Raw genomic sequence first — 23,098 nt, forward strand, 5'->3', positions numbered from 1 at the left:
AAAGTAAGCATAAAGTGGCATCGATAAAGCGAAGGAGTCGGGTAGATCAACGCCGTCGGAAAAGCACACAACTTGACGAGATAATGTTTGAGTCTCCTCTCATACGCGCACGGGCAGACCGAAACATGCGTACACAGCAAGGATTTTTTTTACCAACACGTGGTGCGCATTTCCACGCCATCCTTGCAACATGTAAACAGTGGGGAAAATAGTTACAAGGCTTACATAAAGACAATAATATCTTGTCAGGGAAATGCGTTCTCCTCTATCTGTTATACCAAACAAACCCCCCACAACTCACAACATGCCGACATTTTTGTTAAACATAAATATAAGCTGGTGTTGTTTTGGGGGCTTTCCCGACGTAAAGCAGTAGCAATGCGACGGTTTCTGAGAAGGCTCCTCCCCATATAACAGTCCAATGACACCGTGTATGTTTTGCCAGCACGTCCTAGCACGAAACTGCTTGCCTGCGCTAGTGCTGTACAGGAAGTGGTTATTGGATGAAATCAAAGAAGCAAAGTCTCTATTCTCTGGGAAAACTGCTCCGGTATTCGGAATTTGCGTTCGACTGAATTTGGTGTGTACATTTTCTGCGTTTTCATAACAATGAATGAGGCCACACAAATCCTTTTCTCATTGCTGATCCTTAACTCAGCGGTCCATGGCTTTTCGGAGGGTAAGTAGCCTTCCTTGTTTTGTGCGGTATCAGAGCAATGATTTTTACTGTAGGTTAACACACGTTTTAATTGTACAACGAGCAGCACTGTAGTGTCGTTCGGGTGATGTTATTTACAACACGAGTACGTACAAGACAAAATACTCTTGACAGTAGTCGTAGCGTTTAAAGACGTTATTGTTATTGTCTAAGGATTTATTTTTTGATTATACGTTTTTTTTTAATTACTGTCATCTTGGTGGGTGTTAAATGTTCGATGCTATGGTTGCCGTGGCTTTTTTCACTGAAAGGGTAGGCTACGCACCATGCGTTAACGGCTCCTTCCCTTAGCTACGAAACAATGTGTAGCATTAGGCCAGAACACTGGCCTATCTGCAAATCTAACCAGCGACATTTGGGTCTCTTTCTTGTCACTACATCACACTGTTGCCCGTACAGCAGGCCTATATCATAATCATACACTTACTTATTCGTACATGATACTCGCTTCATTGACTAATGTTTGATCGTTCAACTTTACAATCAGTCTGTGTTAATTGTTTATTGTTTCAAGCTGACAGATTTGTCTTTGTGTCAGGAGTAGTCACATGTTAAAGTACACGGCGGGGCAGTCGGTGCAGAGACAAAACGGCTAACTAGCAAACAGAACAAATAAAACCCTGAAACAACGCGGAATTTCTGTTTGTGGGACCCCCTGATTTCTGTATTTACTTTTGCATGTTGCACGCTGAAACCAGTAAGGACACGCTTCTACAGAATAGGCTATAAGTAATTTTTCTCCAGCCTTATTGGATATATTATACTATTTGCAAAGAGTGACTGTCTTCGCTCATTTATATTCTCCTTTAGATGTTAATGATGAACGGTTAATGTTTTATTTATATCATATTTATATCATGGAATTGTGGGCAGCAGGGCTGTGCAGTGGTAAATAGCAGACCCTACAACTGAAATATGGTTACTTCACTGCCTGGCGGGTTGTTGCTGTTGTGATGTTTAACTCAGCATTGCTGCAGAAAATATGTGTCCGTGGAAACAAAAAAAAAGTGTAACCTTGAACAACCCTCTGGCGAGCAGCATCTGGAGAAGAAATAACGTGCTTTCAGTTTGAGATGGAATGCTTTTCATGCTAGTAAGACTACGTGATAAGTTGTTAAAAATCATCAAACAATTATCATTAAATTGTTGTTAATTCTATTATTTTTAATTACCTTTATTAATGTATTCTGCAGAGGGATGTGGTTAGTCTCTAATGGTGATATATGGTTAGGATTTTGCAAGGTAAAAGTCATTGCCAAATCGAGACAATGCGTAATTCCTTGCCAAAAGCTCTGAATGTGATCTAGGAGCAGTGTTTACATGACAGAGAGGTGTAACCTGTGTTTCAACAGGAATTGATTTCAGGGTGACCACAGCACTAAAAGGGACTTTTTAGTTTAGTTAGACAATCACATGATTTCACAGCATTACTTTTAATGATGATGTCTCATCAACACTTATTTCCTGTATCCCTATTTAACTGATTTGGCCATTTGAAGCCTGTCCTTTTCACTACAAGAATAAAAACATACCGCCATATATCTCAGGGCTCACCAGCATGATCCAGAGGGGTAGGCAGAATTAGCCAGTCATCGCCAGTGTCCTCGGCCTGAAACTGACACTTGAGCCTAACCCTATCCACACAATTTAATACCCAAATCAACCCTGGCCCCAGGATGATGGCTTTCTCTGTTACCTGAACTGCCTTAAACTATTCTGACAGGGACGCTGGCACAAAAATGCAAGTCTCTACAAAACCAGCTACATGTAATAATCAAATATAATTAAAATCATGTTGAGCAGAATGCATACAACACAGTGCATTAGGTGCGTTTAGGTCCATACAAAAAAAATCTCATGATATGTAGCCTAACATTCAGCATCTTAACAAATGAACGCATTACAGTACAGTATTTGGGAAAATGTTGCACTGTATAGTAAATAAAGACAGGTAAACAAATAAAAATGGTAAAATTCAGCAGTTCAACAAAACCAACAGTCCTGTTCTTCCAGACTAAATAAGTGAATAAATCAATCCTCCATTCAAGAGTGATATGTTTGGTAACCTTAAAAACAGTGCTTCCCTTTGTGTGTTAATTTGCAGTAATTTACAGAGCATAAAAGCAGAGTTGGCATCTGTGAGCATCCTGGGTGGGGCATTCTGCAGTGCTGGTGTTCATCCAAAAAAAAAAAATGCTCCTGAACATTTTGTTGACTGATTTTGGCGTGCACTGTTGCTGACTTCAGACGAAGCTTAGTCTCGCATGTAAACGGCAATTTCTCTGAAAAGTCAGCAGCATCGATCATAAAAGCAAATGGTCAAGTTCAAGGTGTTGGTAGTTTGTATATCCTGACTTTTAGGGACCATTTTGTCTGCAGCATTGTGAAACAGCTGGAGAAATGCCAGAGCCTGGTCTTTTACACATAGAAGGAGAGAAAAAACCTAATCCAATCCAGAGGGAATAAAGGTGTGAATAATCTTCTTTGTGTCTTTGTGTCTTTCAAGGATAGGACAGTTGACAGTTAGAAATGTATATAAATCGGAGGTATCACACTTGTATTGCGTTAGATTAGAATGAATTGTGCAAAGATTTAAACTTCAGTCTAAACATTTGGAGTTGGCTAAAGCCTTAAGGAAGCTGGTAGAGGAAATGCAAGTGGTGCTCAGTAACGATTGTGTTTAACTGGAGGAGTTTTTCAGGGCATTCAGCTTCTAATACTGGCAGGGCAGTCATGATACAAACATATTTTTAAACCATAAATGGGGCATTTCAACCCCTCATTTTACTGAATAAGTACATATTTGTATCATAAGCATAGCATAAAACCTCCAGGGGCAAAATATGAACTGAAAAATGAGATCCCATTGATTGGAGGCAGCAGCAGTGTGGTGTAGCAGTAAGGAGCAGGGCAGCAGTGTGGTGTAGCAGTAAGGAGCAGGGCAGCAGTGTGTTGTAGTGGTAAGGAGTAAGTGTGTTGTAAGGAGCAGAAGTGTGTTGTGGTAAAAATTGTCAGAATATCATTGCCAGGACTGCTAAAACACATGTTCAACAGGTCTAGTGGGAACACAACCTGAAAACAGGGTGACTGTTAAAATTAAAATGCCAGACAGCTGATTAGCAGTTCTTAAAAAATTAATCTAGCTTTGGCACATAATGACCTAAGAACAAACTAGGGTCAGGACCACTCTGGGAATTCTAATCTCTAATGGTGAGTATTGATCTTATTAATAAAAAATGAAGATACTTCACACTGCGTAAGAGATGTTTTCATTTTTTAGAGGAAGAATTTACATCATTAGTGGTGCTTGAAAAGTACTTTTGACTTATTGCTGTTATTGGATATGTGAGATGAGAGGTGATTGCTGTTCTTATATGGTTGCATCTCAACATAGTCTGTCATTCTGCCATAGTGAATATGCGCAGTCTTGAAACCTTCCACTTGTGCTCCATTGTTCTGCTTTTTGGTGTGAATCCAGGATGTGAGCATTTTCACTGTGTTTCGTAAAGACTTAAGAGGAGCTGCCTGATCAAGTGCCTTTTTACTGGGTGCATTCAATCTCTGAAGTAATTCATCTGTTGAGGTTAGATCAGAATGAACAGGTGGAGATGGAACTCTGCAGTGGATGGTATTCTAAACCTCTCTGCAGTGCTCAGGGTTAAAAACCTCTGCAAGGTGGTCATTTGACCATCAAAAGGCAAAAGGTGTGTCCCTGTGAATGAATGGGCCCGTCTGCCTCCTGGAGAAACTCCAAAGAATTCTGCAAGATTTAGAAACACTGCTTGTACACTGGAAGCAATATAGAGCACATCAGTGGCAGAATTGGGTAATTTGAATCAGACACTCTTATCCAGAGAAGGCTGCACAGCTTAAATATCTGTCAATACAGCTGAAGCAGTTTGAGTGTGTACCTTGTTGAAGGGTCAGCATTGTCCCACCTACAAGTCCAGCCAACAGTATTTGGGTTACCTTCTCCACGTTAAACAGACCACTGATTATCCTAAAGTATTCTCACGCTGATCAAACGTTCTTCAACAAACCACAGCAAGCACTGTCCTCTTGTTGTTGTTTTTTTATTATTTTTTAAAAAGCCTTTTCTTATGGCTGTTCTGGGAGTACACCATGAGGAATAATCAGCCAGTGCTCGGTCTTTGTGCACATTTTCCTTTTCCCCTGTCCTCCCCAGCATCTGTCTGCTTTCTCATTTTTACCGACATGGAAAAAATCACCTTTACATTTTGTTAGAACTGGGTCACAGCACATCACATACATGCACACTTTTTCTGTTTCTTTGATTTGGCACTTGCTGTTGGCAGCTAGAGGCAGCCTCCCACCCAGGTAAGCCTGAAACAAGTGAATCGCGCACCAGCAGAGGAGGGAGAATTAGGCATGGCAGAATTTTTGAATTTGATGGAGACATTGCTGTCTGTTTTTTGTCGCATGAAATCTAGATGGGGAAGATCGATTTTCAGCATATGGCCGTGACTGACAACATTTTTTTCGGTCGTTTGGTTGATGTTGTTTGGTTTTCGCTGGTACGCTGGTAGACAACATTTGTTTGAGGCCTGCAGAGCCCCTAAGGCTAGTTTTACATATGCTGTTTGTTCTGCTGGGACTCGCAAGACTGCATTTTTGGAGTCACCTTTTCACCGTCAGTTCCCTGTAAGCTGAGCAGTGGTCTGCCGTCTTTGTGCCGTTTTTTAAATAATAATAAACTAAACTGATCAAGCTGCTGCAGTGGCTCCAGTGGCTCTTGGAGCCCAAAAGATAGATCTCACCTGCGAGGCGATCCCCAGAGATGGGGATCCTATCTTGTATTGGGAGGTCTACCCTCTGATATACGTTTTGGGTCAGTTGTCTACTTTTCTGGCTCATTGACACAACGCACAGTCCGGTTATGGTAGTTTGCCCTTTTACAGCCATTTTCATCATTTTATTTTGAGCCAGGGAAGGCTAGTTGTAACAATATACATATTCATTTATTCATTTGGCAGTTGTTCTTTACTGTAGAAACTTCTGAAAAAACACTCAAAGAAATGTGCTGGTATCACAAGTAAACATTTAGGCGTTATCATTCGTACTTTCAAATCCTGCTGGTAAATGACAAATGACGTGTTTACCCATAGTGTGGCAGAATCTGAAATCTTTACCCATAATGCCATAGGAAGCAGGAGAAAGGAAAGTTGTTGTGAAAGCTGCTGGTGAGCCAGGCAGCTGGGCTTTTTGGCATTGTGTTATGCGGGGACATTTTCTCCTGAACATTCTTGGTTCCTCTGCTTCCAATGGATCCTTGTGCGTGTCTGTTTCTTGTTTTGGAATGAACGCTGCCAGTAAAACTCAACAGTAAGATCTTAACTGCCACAACTGCTTTCACTGTACAAGAACACTTCTTTTAGCTTCTCTTACACATTTACTTCAAGTAAATTTAAACACTGGAAGCATTGAGGTTAAGGTTCTATCTGTGAAGTGTGAAATAGCAGTCTTTCTTAAACTAATTGATAGATGTGCTGCTACTACAGTTAGCAGAACAGAATACAAAAATGGCAGACATGTCTTGTGACTTTACAAGTCTGGTCAAAGGTAGTAAACACAAGTCTAGTTCCTCTTAATGTTTAATTGTTTTCACAAGGGTCTTTCATTTGTAAGTCTTCATCTGACAAGAAATTGTGTTTTCCTTTATAAAGAAAATTCCAGTTCTGCAAGTGCCACACTGTTATACTCCCAAGGAGACTGGAATTTTTTATCGGTAGGGGTACATCAAGCTGTGGATTTCGACGTTTTAAGCGTGGTAGTAACGATGTGTAGCAGAATGTGCTGAGCCATTTCCTGTTCCTGTCTCGCTGTATGTGAGAAATGGTCCTCTGTGTTCTGTGAGTGCGTGAGTTTAGAGATAAATAATACAAAATAAAACAGGAATGCCGTACAGCTGCAGTGGAGATTCCGGCTTCCTCCTGTGAGTCAGTGTGGTCAGCGCCTTTTGACACGTTTGAAGATTTTTGACACGGGGGTGAAATCAGGCGACGGGTTTGGCACCTGCGCTGGTGACAAAAACCGCAGCGAAAGGCCAACCGGTGACGTTCGAGCAAAGAGCTTCTGAAATGAGTCAGCCCAGGCTGCTGTGGTTCAGACAGTGTCAGGTGCGGGTTGAAACTGTATGCTGGTGTTACTCTCATTGAGTTATGTTAAATGAGGCAATATTGTTCAGACCATAAAGGCCTTGTGTCGCTCTTTGCTGTGTTTCTACGGAGAGTTTTATGCAGGTTTTTGCTTGCTGCACGTGAGGACCAGCATGCTACCTATTGGCCAGTGGGAGGTGATCCTGTTACTGTCATTGCTAAGCTAGACCAAGATGTTATACTGTAATGTAACTCCCCATACAATAAGTCCTGTAGGACATGGCAAATGATTATAAGGTCACTTTCCTCCACGATGCCATTCTGTAGGATTTGTTGTTCAGAACAACATTTGACAGTTAAAAATCTAGTGGACCTAGAGATGTAACTAAGTTCATTTAGCCCCTGGTTAACTTTTTTGATTAATCTTGTGATTTTTTTACTTTATTTTGAACAGTGTTTTGAGTCTGTTTTCATAGACTGTTTTTATAGTCTATTTTCAACAGACAGGCAACTTCAGTAACTGAACAACATTGTTTCGTTTTACAAACTTTGCAAACTATTCACAGTAGCCCTAGCTCAAAAGGGAGCTACCAGCTATGCTACCAAGGGATTCAATTAGCCAGTATATACAGGCTTTCAGTGGGTAAAAATTGTCTGACAAATACAAATCTTACTGGCCTAAGTGGTCAGCGAAAAAAAAAAAAAAAAAAAATCCTACAGCAAAATGTGGTAATCCGAAAATTAATTAAAATAAGAATCTAAACGTTGATATTGAATTGAAATGCAGAGGTTGTTCAGGTGAAAATGCAGGCAAAATGTCATGTCAAAATGGATGTATAATATTGTGCGGGTTAATGATCATATGGCTGGCTTACCTGGGCATTAAGCGTGACTGGTGGTGTAGAAGTTGATATATGGCCCTCTGTGACCACTCTGCAGCAGTGAGACAGAGATAAATGTTAGTGTCCGCTGTTTGACAGCCTCCTGTTGCTTCACTAAAAGTTTCTCAACAGTGTAAACTCTTAAGTGCATCTTGTAGTCAAGGATGTGTGGCGGCAGTGTGATAGTGATAATTAGCCTTTTTCACCTTGCGGCCATATTGAAAATGAAAATGAGGCTTGGTTGGGTAAACAAACAGTTCCCCCCCGTTGCCTAGCTAGCTCTCTTAGCTCGCTCAACACGGATTAGCTAATTAAGTGTCCACCAGCTTAAAATGTTGTCCATTCATTGGTTAATCGTGTTTCGATACTGTTATCTAGCTAGCTACTTCGTTCTCGCATCTGACAGTCATCTCGCATGACAGTCATCAGCTGGGTAGCTAGCTAGCTAGCTTTTTTAAAATCGCTAAACACGGTTGAAATATGAATGAAGCTAAGTAGGTAGCTAAGACCAACCTTAAACGCTCTGGTAACGCTAAATAACCCAGGTAGAAAGTAGATTTGCAGTGTCGCATGTCCTCTAGCTGGCTTAACGAGATTCATTTACCCACCCAAGCCTCGTTTTGAAATCAATATGGCGACACAGGTGAAAAAGGCGAATTAGTAGGGCTTGTGACCAAAAGGTTGCTAGTTCAGTTCCCTGTTGGGGCACTGCTGTTGTACCCTTGGGCAGGGTAGTTAACAGATCAATAAAAAACTGTGTGAATGGCTAATACGTAAAAGTATAGCCTATGTAAGTCTAAATAAGGCTCTATATCAGAGCATCTGCTAAATGGCAATAATGTAATGTAAGGAATATTTTTTAAGAATCTTTTGGCACAGGGGCCCCTTATCTGAAAACTGTGTAGAGGAATACTATTATGGATGCTCTCTCTGTCATTATGTCAGGCAGCAGTGTGGCGTAGTGGTAAGGAGCAGGCCTCATAACTGAAACGTTGCTGGATCGATTCCTTTGCTACAATAGCTCTGCTACTGTAATAATAACCTTGGGCAAGGTACTCTAGGTACTAACCTAATTGCCTCAGTATGAATGCATAAATAAATAAAATTTTAAGCTACATAAGTTGCTCTGGATAAGAGCATCTGCTAAATGACAGTAATATTTGTAAATGTTTGGATTGCACTGTGTGTGTGTATGTATGTATGTATGTGTGTCTGTACAGATGCCAGATGACAAAAAGCTGAGAATGAAATTATTTAACAATATTGATAATGATAATAACAATTTGTGACATCACCCATGACATGTAACCCCTATCTGGGTGATACCAAAACATACACCATACATCATCTGAGGCGGAGAGGGAGGGGTTTATTTAACCATATGAACTGGGGATTATTAGATGGCCAGACTGAGGGCGTGTCTGGGAATTTGATCTAAACAGGGAACCCCCTGTTCTTCACGATAAGTCCCATGGGATCTTTAATGACCACAGTGAGTCAGGACCTTGCATTATCATTTCATCCGAAAGACCTAAGACTGAAAGCTGTGACGGGCTAGAGGAGAAGGAGAACTTGCTTCTGCTGAGTCCGCAATATGTATCAAACTGAAAACCAACACACACAGCACATTTTCAGCACGTACTCACAGCACACTGGAAGCTAGCACACATTTACAGCACACTGTAAGCCAGCATACTCTCATAGCACACTGGCGGCCAGCGCACTTTCGGAACATGCGCTTCACCGCTATGCCGTGGAGCTGCAATCTCTCTCTGGACTGCGCTTGGCGTTTACTCTGGAGCAGAGCAGTGCTGTACCCGGGCCCAGGTCATTAACTCTCCAGCGTGCATGCAGAAAAAGTACCAGCTTTGTGGGCCTTTTGCAGGGCTGGCTGAAGCACCCCAAACACTACCTCTTTTGAAAGAAGGGATGCACGTGGTACTCTGTGCTGCAGGACTTTCCTCATTTCACTTCCTCTTCCCTGCTGGAAAGATATGAATATCAGTAAATAACACCAGCGCCGCTGTCTCTGGATTGCTTCATACAGTCAACTTCTCATTTATTGAGAAATCTCTTTCTTCCATAAGTTGAGACGAGAGTATGCTTTTCAATGCATGCAATCAATAACACAGATGTTACCAGGAAGTGGTTGGTTTTTTTTTTTCATTGCATTACATTACTGACATTTAGCAGACGCCCTTATCCAGAGCGACTTATGTAGGTTTTTTCCATTTATACACCTGAATATTTACAGAGGCAATTGTGGGTTAAGAACCTTGCACACAAGTACAACTGAATCGCCGATCTAGTGCCACACCGTAGCAGTGGCTCAGTGGAGACGTGCGAAAGTCAGAGCGCTGCAGGCCTATCTCCCAGAACTCAGGAAGCGGGGGCAACAGCAGGAAGTGTCACTCCTGAATCACAAAAGAATCACGATAGACGCAAACCGCTCCCACACTCGCAGAGCCGACAGCGTCAGACACGTCTGAAGAGCGTACAAACACCAAGAGCCACTTCACTGTCTCTGCCTCAGCTCTCTGCCGGTCAGGGAACAGGTGGGGTTGCCACCAGGGTTTGGTGAAAATTGCCCATTTCATGGAGTCTAAATCATCAGACCTTTGCCTAGGAGTTTTGTACTAAACTTTGTACTAAAACTGATTATAAATGTAAATAAGACATCAGCAATAGAGGCAAAGCCTGGTGACAGTATGAGCCTCTGCTGAAGTAAAAAAAAAAAAAAAAAGCAAAAAACAATTTGGCTGTTAAACCTTTGTGCCAGTAGAGGTTTGTGGCAGTAGTAGTAATACAGTATTTACTGTGGCAGTGATTCTCGGAATAGCTCTGTATTAGTGCGGGACAGCCCCGGTCTGTCTATTGAGCGGCACTACATATTAATGCACTCAGACCACAGAATAGCTACAACCGACCAAAACACTGTCATGTCACACACCTCTCTTCGTTTCCTTACATTGTCTGCCTGTTGTGACCCGTAAAACTCAACACTCAGGCAGTAGGCTAACAAACCAAGCAGTAACAAAAACACTTTAATTCTTAGAATCTGTTATCACACTCTACACTCCTGCCAGACTACCCCTCTCTGTCTGTGGCTTTTCCTAGTCATCTTCTCTAGCTCCTTCTCTCTTGTGCGCCCCCCCCCACCCCCAGGTGTATTGAGCTCCCCACATCAGTCAGGAACCGGATCCGCCTCTTCAGGTGTGTTGTGTGTGTCCGCCCCGTGAGGTGGAACAAAACGGAGAGTTTGTGCTCGGCGCTGTGGTCCTCGTGTCTCGTGCGTGCGCCTTCGCACGCTCACGCCTGAAGTCGCAGCAGCAGCAAGGAGCCGCATCAGCCTGCAGACACTGCCTCTTTGCTCGGGAAGCGTGCACCAAAGCTGCCCTTAGATGTGGGTGTGCATTCTGGGTCACACTGATCCGATTTCTTAGAATTTGACTTCTTGAGTCTGTCGTGCTGATGGCTGTTGGCAAACGCGTCACAGTGTTTAGTAATGCTGCTGCTATCTCACTGAAAAATGGGTCATGCGGTGCAGCGGAGGGGAAGCCTCCCAGATTGAAATGTGGGAGGTAAAAGCTGTAAGATGTAAGCTGTCTGATTTGTGAACTCAGATGTACAGAGTTGCTAACTGGCCTTAACCTTTTTATGATAGTTATAGTGTATGAGTAACACGGTGTGGTAGGGTTTGATTAATATGTGTGATAGTTGTGAGTAATGTGTGGATAGTTGTGCTTTATTAAAAAGTTTGATAGTTGTGCGTGATAAACCTGTGGAGATAATTGTGCATGGTTAACGTGTGTGATAGTTGTGCATGGTTAATATGTGTGTCAGTTTAAATAAGTGTCATATATCTGCAGTTTATTGCTGTCTTGCCTGATCATATGATGTGGTAGCATTGCCTTTAAGAAAGTAGCATCATTAGGCTAAATCCTCCAATCTGGTTAATACAATGAAAATAGTTTATTAAAACATGCTTGAGACAAGTATTGAGTTGTAGGGCACTCATAGTAGTTGTATGGAGAACAAAGGAAATCAGCAGAATTTATATCTTTATTCAAAACAGTGTGATTGTATAGTTTGTAAAGAATCTCATTAGTTAAAGCAGTTGGCCACTCAGGCTTACTTTTGTTGCCAGCTGCAAAAACTCAGAAACAAGAAGGGAGGGGTGCTGATGTTTAATAGATAAGCAGCTTATTGTTGTCTTCAATGCAGGGCTGCGGATTGTCAGATTTCCTGCCCAGAGCGTACACCTTATCCGGACTCAAGGACGTGTCAGTGTGCATATCGGTTTCTGCAGCCTATGAGTTCATCTTATGGTTTCCCCCTCCACAGTACGAAAGGGATTGGATGATCAGTTTATTTGTATGGCAGTGTGTGTACTTGCCTTCCCTTAGCTTGTAGGAAGTCGAGTCAGGTTGCACAAGTTAACTTGTAGCAGGGCTTGAATAGTGTTATGCTCACACTCACTAGTCTGGGAGTGTTGTTAGCCTAGTCTGACACAGTTGCTCATTCATCATGAATGGATATTGTATTGTACTTCATACATGTAATGGCACTTTGTACTTCAGTCCAGTTGTTATGTTATAATTAAAATGTCCGTGTTCACCGGTTACAGACAGAATGGCGCCTCATGAAAAGCAGTTATGTGAAAATCAGCCGAGGTTGAGTGATCCTTATTTAAATGAACACTTTCAAAAGAGTTCAGCTCACACGTGTCCCCTGGGTAAGCGTTATAAATCAATCTCAGTTAATAATTGGTTCTGCTGACATGTCTCAGCGCAGCAAGGGCTTTATGGCAGACGTGAGTCACACTTCCTGGCTGTCCAGCTCTCAGCGCCAAGCGCGATCGAGCGCCCAGGTGATGTGGTTGCTGCAGCGGGGCCTTCTGCCAACCCCCCCCCCGACACACCTCAGCAACCTCCCCTTGGCACTGCCCCCCAGGCAAACTCCGCACAAGGCATGGTCTGCAGTTATCATGCCGAAACATTACGGGTGAGCTGTTCCGTGGGCGAGGTGGCACGCCGCTCAAGGGCAAGGAGGAATCCTGGCGTTTCACCTTTTCTTTTTACCTTCTCCTCGGCCCCTGTTCGGGCAGGCTCGAGGACTGAAGTCGGAATGAAGCCGGTTTTTCTGATTCATTGTCAGTAGGCGCGGCTGTGGAAACTCAGTCAGCCGCTTCTAGACTCTGTTGTGTTACATTTGCATCACATTTATTCATTTGGCAGACCTTTTTACTCCAAAGCGATTTAGCAATGAGGCAAGAGTGCAGCACAAGCAAAAAGCCATATATAGAATCAACAATATTAGCAGCGCTGCATGACCAAGTTTCAAGAGTCGGCCGAATATAAGCTAGCTGGTAGAGACAAGTGTATTAAACCATAAAATAAAAAAAAAAAATTAAAGGAAAACAAAGTTTAAGACAGTTTTAAGAAGTTTAAGAAATTGCTTTAGGTGGTAGTGCCTCAGGTGATCAAGTAAGCGTGGAAGAGCTGCATCTTCAGATATTATTATTTCTTGAAATTAGTGAGGGACTCGGCAGAACGGAAGTGTGGAAGTTCATTCCACCATTGTGGGACGGGTGGCAGAGAACATTCTGGATAGTGCCTTTTGTTAAGCAGGGTCTTCCTGTTGTGGGCATGGAGGTGCAAAGCCTTGCTTCACAGGGGCCCACTGTGGAGAAGATGGCCAACATGCCTTATAAAAATGATCGGAAAAGAGCAATCATTCAAAAAGCCAATAATTTATTTTAAAAACAAAGAAACCAGCCTGAGCAAACATTCAGCAGAAACAAAATGAGCCCTCTTGCTCTCCAGCCACAAGCTTTTAATTAGGTAGGTGTGGCTTGTCAACCAATGGTCTGGTTCACAGAGACAGACAATTATTATAAACAGGCAAACAATTAACAGGTTTAGATGCAATTGATGAAATGATCTCCTATTGGTAGGTTTGAATTTGATTGAGGGCCCTTGAACATTTCAAATTTTAAAATGACACAAATAATTAACCTTGTTTCTAGGGGGAGGTGAAGGCTCTCCTTCACACCCACTTTGTTAAATGTTCGGGTTAATTCCTGTGCCCGGTGTAAGGTGCCTCAGCAACAGTCTACAGGATTATTCCTACCACATATCCAGTGACGCTGAGAGAGAAACTCAAACATTGGCATTCTTCCATATCAAAAATATCCCAAACCCAGACTGGCACCACCACCACTACCCCCATCTAGAGCTGGCATTTCAGTTGCTGCCCAGTCAGACTTCACAATGAAGATAAAGGTCACTCTGCTGTAATGCGCTGCAATTCTGTTGAGTTAAAGCAATAACAATCGGGCACTGGAAGCCAAGGGTGATCTTTTAATGGTGACCTCCCAGACGATCACAGCAGTGCTCAGGGCTCCTCAGCCCGATTGCCCAGACAGTCGTCATTTGTGCTTCTAATACTGAGGCATCATTATTCTTCATTATTCTTAAGAGGTAACCTGCAGTGCTGGTGGGTGTGGGGAACGCCGCAGTCACGGCACTCCACAGGCTGATGTGGTTACGCCGGGCTGCAGTGTAACGATCACGATGTTTAAAACACACTCAGAGCATAGAGCATTACTCAGCCTCTGTCCAGACACACTGCGTCATGGGAACCTTTCAGTCCTGCACAGTTAAAAGTGAAGGTGGACATTTCTGCTGTAAGTAGGGATGGCTGGATACCACTTTTTCATGTCCGATACCGATACTGCAACCTTGAGTACCCGCCGATACTGATACCAATCCGATACCGTCTTTTTCCCTCCCTTAAAAAACTAAGCTGTTAATAATACATTTGTCTGGATGCACTTTGCTTAACCTAGCCATCTAAAAAACATCATGCTGTGAAACAAATATGCTACTCCCCTAAAGGAAGAAATACATAGCCCACAACTTACTCACTTATGCAATACTGCTGTTTTTTGTATAAACTTTTTCACACACAGAACTTTTAGCAGCATTTTTGATTGGTCAGCACCATTCAAACATTGAAAATGAAATTTAAAGTGCAACTTTGTGTTAAATCTGTTTAAAAAAGTTTAAATCTCTGAGTATTTAGAATAACAAAGGAATTATATAATCCGCTCAAAGTTGCTCAAAGTTTAGTTAACCCTTTCGCACGTAACTTATTTTTATGATATGTATTACGCGTGTTATGTTACATGGTTCGTTATGTTTTCATTAGCGTTGTTAAGCTTCTCGTAGTTTTCAGTTAGCATTCGCTATATTTTTTAACATTAAATCACTGTCTCCTCAAAGCTAAAATTAGCTCGAATTTTTCCAATCTAGTTTTCTAATCGCACCAGTTTTAGCATACGGGCTAAAGGGCTAATCACACCGGTGTGACCGTACACGTGATAGTTTAGGCTAATGGATCATATTGGATTATACTTTTTTCCTGATATCCGATCCAGTGATTTTGGCCAGTATCGGACCGATACTGATACTGAGTATCGGATTGGCACATCCCTAGCTGTAAGGGACCATATGGTGAATACATGCACTCGTGCAGTGGTAGAAGATGTCTGTTCTGATGTGCCCCTGCTAAGGCTCATTACTGCAACATCAGTGGCACCTAATTCCACTGCATAGGGTGAACAGTGTGATGCCTTGCTCTGTGGTGATACCATTGGTATTGTAAGTATACTATTCTATCCCTGGTAGATTTACAAATATCAAATATCAAGTATTACATAGAAAATAATGAATAAAAATACAAAGAGTAAATAAAATGAGATAAAAACCTGCCACATTATAAAGTTCTTTCCAAAAAATATCTTGAAGAGACATTATATGCACACCTCAGTTGAACATGTGTCATGTCCGATGAGGCTGTGCAGAGTTTGGGGGGGGGGGGGGGGGGGGTTGAGAATTAGTCACTTAGAATTAGTCTCTTCAATGTTAAATCTAAGTCACTTTCACAGTTTGTCACCATTTAACCTGGACTGCATTGGCCAAGAGGGAGGAATGGGAAGACTGCCCCCTACTGGGTTTTTTTTACACCATTTCTAGCAAAAACACTGCCTGAACACTTTTTCATAAAGAGAACTATAATTTTTTTACAGTTACATATCAAAAAACCTGTTGACACATTCATGAAATCTGCAAGCATAATTTTCTGTGTATAGTTAAGAAGAGAAGACTATTTTAACATGTCCGTATTGAAGGCAGGGAGAAAAATAAATGCAAAATAATGTAAAAACTATACCAAACGATACCAAAAATTAGTCATAACATAGCCTGTTGAACAAGGGTTTGTATTATGTTCTTGAAAAAGATCAGTGGGTAAAGTGGTACTGTTTTAATGTCTGTGCTTTGTGTAATTCGGATGCATTTAGTAACATTAAAATGGAATTGTTACTTGCATAGCTTACCGTGAACAGGCCTAGCAATGGAGGCTCCAAATAATTCATATATACACTGTTAGCGCCCCCTTGTGGATATTAGCAAGCAGTGTTCCAGTCACCGGGCTGACAGCGGTTTGGATGCAGATTCTCACTCTGCCTGTTTCCTCTGGCATGGTTCTGGGTCCCACTGCAGACCTGTTCGAATTGACTGAATGGATCTGTCACTGATTTCCTTTTTTTTTTCCTCCACAGTACCGACCCCAGCCAACGTGAGCATCTTGTGTCATAACTTTGAAACGGTTGCCCACTGGAACTACCCGGAGCCTTCCCTGAAACCACGCTTCTTCGTCACTGTTAACGGCTACAGAGGGTACGTGCTTCCATCACATCCTCATCACATGTATCAATCAGTCTTTCTGTCAGTCCAATAGAAGCTCAAACTCATCTGTGTTTATTACCAATATATGAAGATATTTTACAGCTTATAAATAAAAAACATTTTATTTCTTGTTAAAACTGAAGTTAAGGGTGGATTCAGTTCAGAAAACATCAGTCTGGACTCTTCCTCCTCTCCTCTCTCCTGGCCTCCCCGTCCTCCCTTCACGCTTAACGAAAAAAAAAAAATTCTGGTTAATTCGTCACTCAGACAGACAGGATCAAACACACAGAACAAATGTTTATTTGGTCCCTGTTAGGTCCTCTCTGAAACCTTTCACGCACGCACAGTTCTGGAATTCCATTATGAGCTTGCAGTTAAAGCTGTGAAAGAAAATACCGGATTAAAGCTGAAGAGCAGAAGCAAGCCAACCGTTCAGCGTGGCTCTTCCTTAAATTCTGCTTTCTTTCTCTCACAGGGGGGCCAAAGAGGTCGAGAAATGTTTCAACATCACCCACCAACACTGCAACATAACCCACCTGATATTACTCTCCACCGAAGACAGTTACTTTGTCACTGTGACTGCTGCTGTTGGATCAAATAAATCGGCAGGCGAAGAATCTCAAGAGTTCACCTACAACAAAAACATGGTTGAACGTATTCTCTGTGAGGACCATCTGAGAAATGTCAACATTATTACATTGATGCATACTGATTTTTAGTTACGTTTAGTTAGTTAAGTTCATTTTTGGTTTACTTTTTGGTTGAATTAAAATTTTACAAAGTCAGGCTGAGGAGGCAAATATGGAATTATATGTCATGTGTATGAAATATTTCACTGTGCATGAGAACATTTTTGCAGCACAAGTATCTCTGTTTTTAGTATGACAAACATTTATTTTATTATGCTTATTGCTTATATTCTGAGGGGTGGACAAGTGTAATAAGTCTTTCATAAATACTCCTGGCTGTGAGAAAAAGACTGTTGGGTGGCTGACATGGCCGATGTGGCTGACATGGCCGATGTGGCTGTGTCCTTGCTTGTGGTGGCAGAGCAGTCTTACCTCCAGCCGTGAGACAGCACGGCCAGGCAGAATTGCACCAGCACGCTTGCCTTCTCCATGTTCCACGGGCGACGTTTTGGTCATTTGAGCTCTGTTTTGCTTCAGGTACACTGGATTTCCCCCCTGTGAACCTGTCCATCTCGGATGGTGTTATGGCCGTGTCATTTACCCATCCCTTCCACATCTACAGAGGAGCCCTGGGGAAGAAGAAGAAGAAGGATGTAGATTTTAGCTACAGCATCTTCACTGAGGAAGAAGGGGTGAGGCACGCGTACAGCGCCACACTGTGGACTGCACAGCTGTGTTCATTACAGTTAATAGTCCGAGCTCAATAAGGCTAACACTGACTAGGCGTGTATGCTATAGCTCATTCACGTGCTTTCCCCATTCACTCAGGAAATAAAGGAGAGTAAATTCAACTGCGAGACTAAAGAGTGCCGGGAAAATGTTCCGGTCCCCGAATCGGAGGTCAGGCACTGCGTGGAAATAAACGGGAGGCTGGACAGCTTCTTCCTCACAGCCTCTGAGAAAAACTGTTACGATCCACGGAAGAACGCCGGCATGAGTGAGAATCCAAATCATTTGCTTTGCTTTACAGGTGTCAAACACTTTCTGACGTGAGCTCAGTGCGAAAAAAAAACATCTTTTCATAAAAAGCATATTAATCTTTTTCAAATTGGTGTGCTAAAAACATGACAAAAATAAAATACAACAATTCATACAACCGAACCTGAATCAACTAGGGAAGTTTTGTCAGATCTTGGCCCTGAAAAGTAACTCCCCAAAAGTTCACAACACAACTTCACCCTAGGAACAACAAAAAAAACTGAACAAACTACAAACTGTACACACCTGGGGTTAAAAATCAGTTCTTGGGCATTTTCACTTTGTTGCGAAAAAGCTGAGAGCCATGCAACTCTTCAGCTTTTCAAAAAAGAAATTTCTGTGCCATTAAAAGATCAGTCCAAATCAAATCCAAATTTCATTTAGTGTCTGCCTCAGAGTTTTCAAATCCATAACTGAACTAACTGGACTCTATGGCAGTGAGGTGTGGGCTCTGCTGGTGCAACAAGAATTTACAACATGGGACAAACATCAACTTGAATTGTATACAGATTTTGTATCCAAAGTATCCTCCAGATACTGAAGAAAATTCCTAACAACACGTAGTGGATGTTGGTCTAGTTCTGCCCTATCAGTTAACATTCAAAAGAGACACTGCATTTTGGAAACACCTGAAAATGAGCAACCCCAGCTCATTATCATTATAAATCCCTGAAATGCCAAAAAGTGAGCATAGAAAGCAATCCAACTGGTCCAGGGGCTTGATTATCTAACACCTACTGACACTGGTGATAATACTCAGCCCAGGACAGTGTCACTACAGTTCAAACAGTTTGACCCAGCCAGAGTTTTACTGAACAAAAACATTGAACCTATTGGACTGAAATGTCAAAACCCCAAAATAAACTTAAATGCTATTTGACACTTAAATGGCAGTACGTGATGGCAGTCTGTCTGACCGGTGCAAACTGCAGAAACCCTGACAATGTACAGGTTCAGTGAGCACAGCCTGGTCATAGAAAGGGGCTGCCACAGGCAGACCTGTCTGCGCAGAGAGGACAGGCTGTGCTCCCTCTGCAGTCAAGAGAGCTGCACTTCATTACAAGTTGGAAAAATACCCCCAAGTTAGAAAAATATATTGTGTAATGTTTTCCGAAATCTACCAACAATTCCAAAATTTAAATGACCTTTAAAAAACTGTCGTATTTATTAGGGGGGGGAGGGAAAAGTGTGGAGCTGGTAGCAAATTGTGTGGCGTCCTGCCACAAACAGATAAACAGGTGACCCTATAAGGGGAAAAACAAGTAAAGAAAAGTTCTGTGTGCATGTGATTGTTTGAGTTAATGATGCTATGACGCTTTGGCTACATACAAATGATCCTGCCATGCCAACAAAGCGATTTAAATAGGGAATGGAAGCTAGAATGTGACATGCATGGGTGCACTTGTTTAACTGAGGATGCCATTTATATCCTCTCTGACAGAAAGGGAAGCAGATGGAAGCAGTCATTCTGAATGTGTGCCCTGTCTTGCAGATTCCACTTACATCATCCTCTTCGTGGCGATTGGTGTTCTAGTCGCGGTTTTCCTGGCAGGGATTGCGATGGTGGTGTTCAGGAAGCTGACGCGAGACAGCTCCTCCCTTCCCAAGATGATGGTATGTTGCGGCCTGTCTGACCCTCGGATACTCCTGCAGGGCCATTAAATATCAGGGTGTGAGCCCCATTTGCTCTTTGAGAACGCAGCAGTATAAGTGTGTCAGTGTGCTGTAAGTGGTATATGCCACTACATTACATTACATTACTGCCATTTAGCAAATGCTCTTATGCAGAGCAACTTACATAGGTCAGAATTTTTTTACATGTTAACCCATTTATACAGCTGGATATTTACTGAGGCAGTTCTGGGTTAAGTACCTTGCCCAAGCGTACAACAGCAGTGCCCCAGTGGGGAATTGAACCGGCAACCTTTCGGTTATGAGTCCTGCTCTCCTTACCGCTATGCCATGTGTCATGCAGGCGTCGGTGATCTCACAGTCGCGCATCGGCGGGAACACCATGCAGCCCGAAAGCACCAGCGTGTCAGAGGTTCAGGTCAGCCCCTCCGGGACCACACCCCTGCTGCCAACCGCCGAGGACATCGCAGAGGACAAGCCCGTCGTCACGGGGAGCACCATGCCTCTGGACAGATCCCGCTTCCCCATTGGTGTGGGGGTGGGGGTGGGGGTGGAGGAGGAGGAGGAGGGGGGCAGCGGCGGGCTGACGGAATCCTGCGAAGGGTCGGGGCAGCAGTTCTCGGGGAGTGGGGAGGAGCAGGAGCACAGCATCGTGTCCTCCGGCTACGACCGGCCCAAGTTCACCGTGGAGATTAGCCCAGGGGATCATGCCGAGGCGTACAGGTCTGCCCAGGCCTGAGCGTGGAGGCCCAGGGCAAGCCGCCAAACGAAGCTGTTATCGTCACCAAAACTGACTGTTTCAGACACTGCCTGTGCTTCCCTCACAAAGTTCTCTCGCAAAGACTATCCCTCCTCATCGTATTTAGTGGTTCTGTGTACCCATTTCCATCTGAAGCTGTAGCATAGGGACGTAGAATTCATTGCAGTGTGCTGAGCTGAACCTGTGATGTGATGTTTGTGCCTTCAGCTGCATGTGGTGCTACAGTGCCCTAGAAAGTTTGCTGCAAAGATCAAACCTCAGTGCTGATTTAAACTGATACAGACTCAGAGAGGGACGCAGGAGTTAAATCTTGGACTTTGGTTTTCATACTGGTCTGTAGTTTTGTTGCACTGGAGTCTTGCGATTAAGACTGAAACAAAGTGAAATAAAAAGTGTATAAATCATTTCTTTTGTACTTCACATTGGCCAAATTCTAAGCAGCTTATTTTAGGTCACATGAGTTACTTTACAGCTGATAGATTCTGCTGACAACTGATGACTTTTCTGTGATTTTGTGTAAATTAGTTTTGTTTTTTTTTTGTTTTTTAGTTGTGTAAATAATTAACCATGTCACAATCCAAAGTCTGAATTAATGCCTTTACCACATTATTACTAAATCTGTCACTAGAAAGTGACTTGAAAAATCATTAAGGCTTTGCAAATATATGTTGGTTTTGTTTCTTGTTTCACTTTTTTGTGTATTCTTTGTATTTTGATTTAAATAATCAGTTTGTTATTAAGCAGCTTCAGGAGTTCATAAGAAGTTGATCATTTGAATCAGCTGTGTTGGAGTAGGGAGAGATCTAAAACATGCAGGACAAGGGGTCCTCCAGGAGAGGTTTGGGAAATGCTGCCATATGGCTATTACATGTTACAGCAGTCAGTGGCAGAACCTCTTGAGCATAGATTTCCCACTGCCTTCTGTGTGGCTGGCTGCCTGCCTGCCTCCGCTGGCCCTCCCCCCCCCCCCCCCCCCCCCCCCCGAGAAACACCCATTATGTATTGTTGGATGTTGCCTGTTTCAAAAGGGGAGTGTGTATGTCTTGTTAACGAATTGGCCAGTGGAGGTTTATATGCCAAATGCCACATGTGAGTGTAATTAGGGCTATAATCATAACTCTTGTATGTGCTCATGAATGTTTTGCATTTACAGTTTGAACACCTGATTACTGCAATTTTTTTGTTCAGTGTCTTTCGGTTATATCCTTGCAGTAAAGACTGTGGACTCTGTTGCTCATGACTGATAACACCAGCTGGTTTTTGGTCAGCCATTATGTATACAGGTAGGTGGGTGTCAGGAGAACAGGATGGCTTTATGATGGCAAGTGTGAGACTATTCAGAAATGGAAGCTGTTAACGTGAAGGACCAATTAAACATAGCACCCAGCACATGGGTTCTGTGTAGCATGATATCTTGCTAATCATGTATTCATGTATGATGGACATTATTCAGGGATGGATAAATCTAAACTATGTCTGTCTGTTAGATGGATGAAAATGCAAAGTGAAAACTCTGAATGTGTACTCAAGAGTATGTGGAAGAATCGCTTTTTGTAAGATTTCAATGAAAGTTCTTTGTAAATTTTAGGTGAAATATAATTATGATGCCAGTAAATGTTAATTGACCAACACTGTATAATTCTTTCAGATTTTATGAGGAGACCTCAGAGGCATGACCGAGTATACTAACGTTGATATACTAAGCCCATTTTTGTGTCCTGATAAGCAGCAGAAATCCTAACACTGTACACAGGAATGGAATATTAGCCACTTTGATTTCATGTAAATGAAATTCAACTCCGAGGGGGAAGTAGGTAGTACCTCTGTGCAGGGCAGGAACGTGAGTGTGAACGTGGGGCCAAACAAACCCCATATCCGCTTTTGCTCTCCAACTTCTCCAAACGCGGGGAGTGTGCGCGACGGGGAAGGATGTCTCACAGGGGCGTGTGGTCAGCGCCTTTCCGAACGCTCTTCTGAGCAGCGCTTCTGGCTTCCTCTGCGGCGGAAAAGACGTCAAGCGCCTTAAAGCAAAAACGGGACAGTTACGAGCACGCTTTCTGCGCTGTGAGAATCAGAGAGCGCCGTTACACCAGTCAGACAGCACTCTTACATAAGTTAGACCACCATTACGCTAGTCAAACTGTTACATCAATTAGACAGAGCCATGCACCAACCAGACAGCACCGTCACACCAGTCAGACAACACTCTCCGTTCAATCATACAGCACCATTGCACCAATCGGGCAGTGCCGTTACACCGATCAGAGAGCTGTTACATCAACCAGCGCCATTACACCAGGAAAAACTCTCGTCAAATGGATAGACTGGGTACAGCTGCTATGAGTGTCATAAAATGGCACCAGGGTAACCAGGTAAAAGGTCAGCCATAAAAATTTATTTTAATTTATTTAATAATTTTGACTCTTTTTATATGATAAAAATTTTACTTCCAGCTCAGAGAAAAGGCGTATCACACCTTCTCTCTCTCTATCTCAAGATAGCGAGTCTCACTAGCTGCCACTCTAAAAATACAATATTTTCTAACATAAAACCAATGTCACCTTAAATTAA

The 23,098-nt window shown here is 42.6% G+C and overlaps 1 protein-coding gene across 1 annotated transcript; it reads left to right on the forward strand.

Moving 5' to 3' along the window:
* Positions 1-441: 441 nt before the first annotated feature.
* ifngr1l (interferon gamma receptor 1-like) lies at positions 442-21,249 on the forward strand. Its single transcript, XM_036547196.1, has 8 exons — positions 442-679; positions 16,342-16,459; positions 16,944-17,131; positions 17,635-17,789; positions 17,926-18,094; positions 19,628-19,749; positions 20,111-20,299; positions 20,330-21,249. Exons 1-8 carry the CDS (start codon positions 610-612, stop codon positions 20,504-20,506), a joined length of 1,188 nt encoding a protein of 395 aa, XP_036403089.1. The 5' UTR covers positions 442-609; the 3' UTR covers positions 20,507-21,249.
* Positions 21,250-23,098: the final 1,849 nt, after the last annotated feature.

The sequence above is a fragment of the Megalops cyprinoides genome, chromosome 15 (assembly GCF_013368585.1).
Source record: "Megalops cyprinoides isolate fMegCyp1 chromosome 15, fMegCyp1.pri, whole genome shotgun sequence".
Classification (NCBI taxonomy): Eukaryota; Metazoa; Chordata; class Actinopteri; order Elopiformes; family Megalopidae; genus Megalops; species Megalops cyprinoides.

Coding starts and splice junctions, on each gene's coding strand:
- ifngr1l (XM_036547196.1), top strand. CDS start 610: ATGAATGAGGCCACACAAATCCTTTTCTCATTGCTGATCCTTAACTCA. Junction 17,132..17,634: donor CATGGTTGAACGTATTCTCT/GTGAGGACCATC, acceptor GTTTTGCTTCAG/GTACACTGGATTTCCCCCCT. Junction 18,095..19,627: donor ACGGAAGAACGCCGGCATGA/GTGAGAATCCAA, acceptor CCTGTCTTGCAG/ATTCCACTTACATCATCCTC.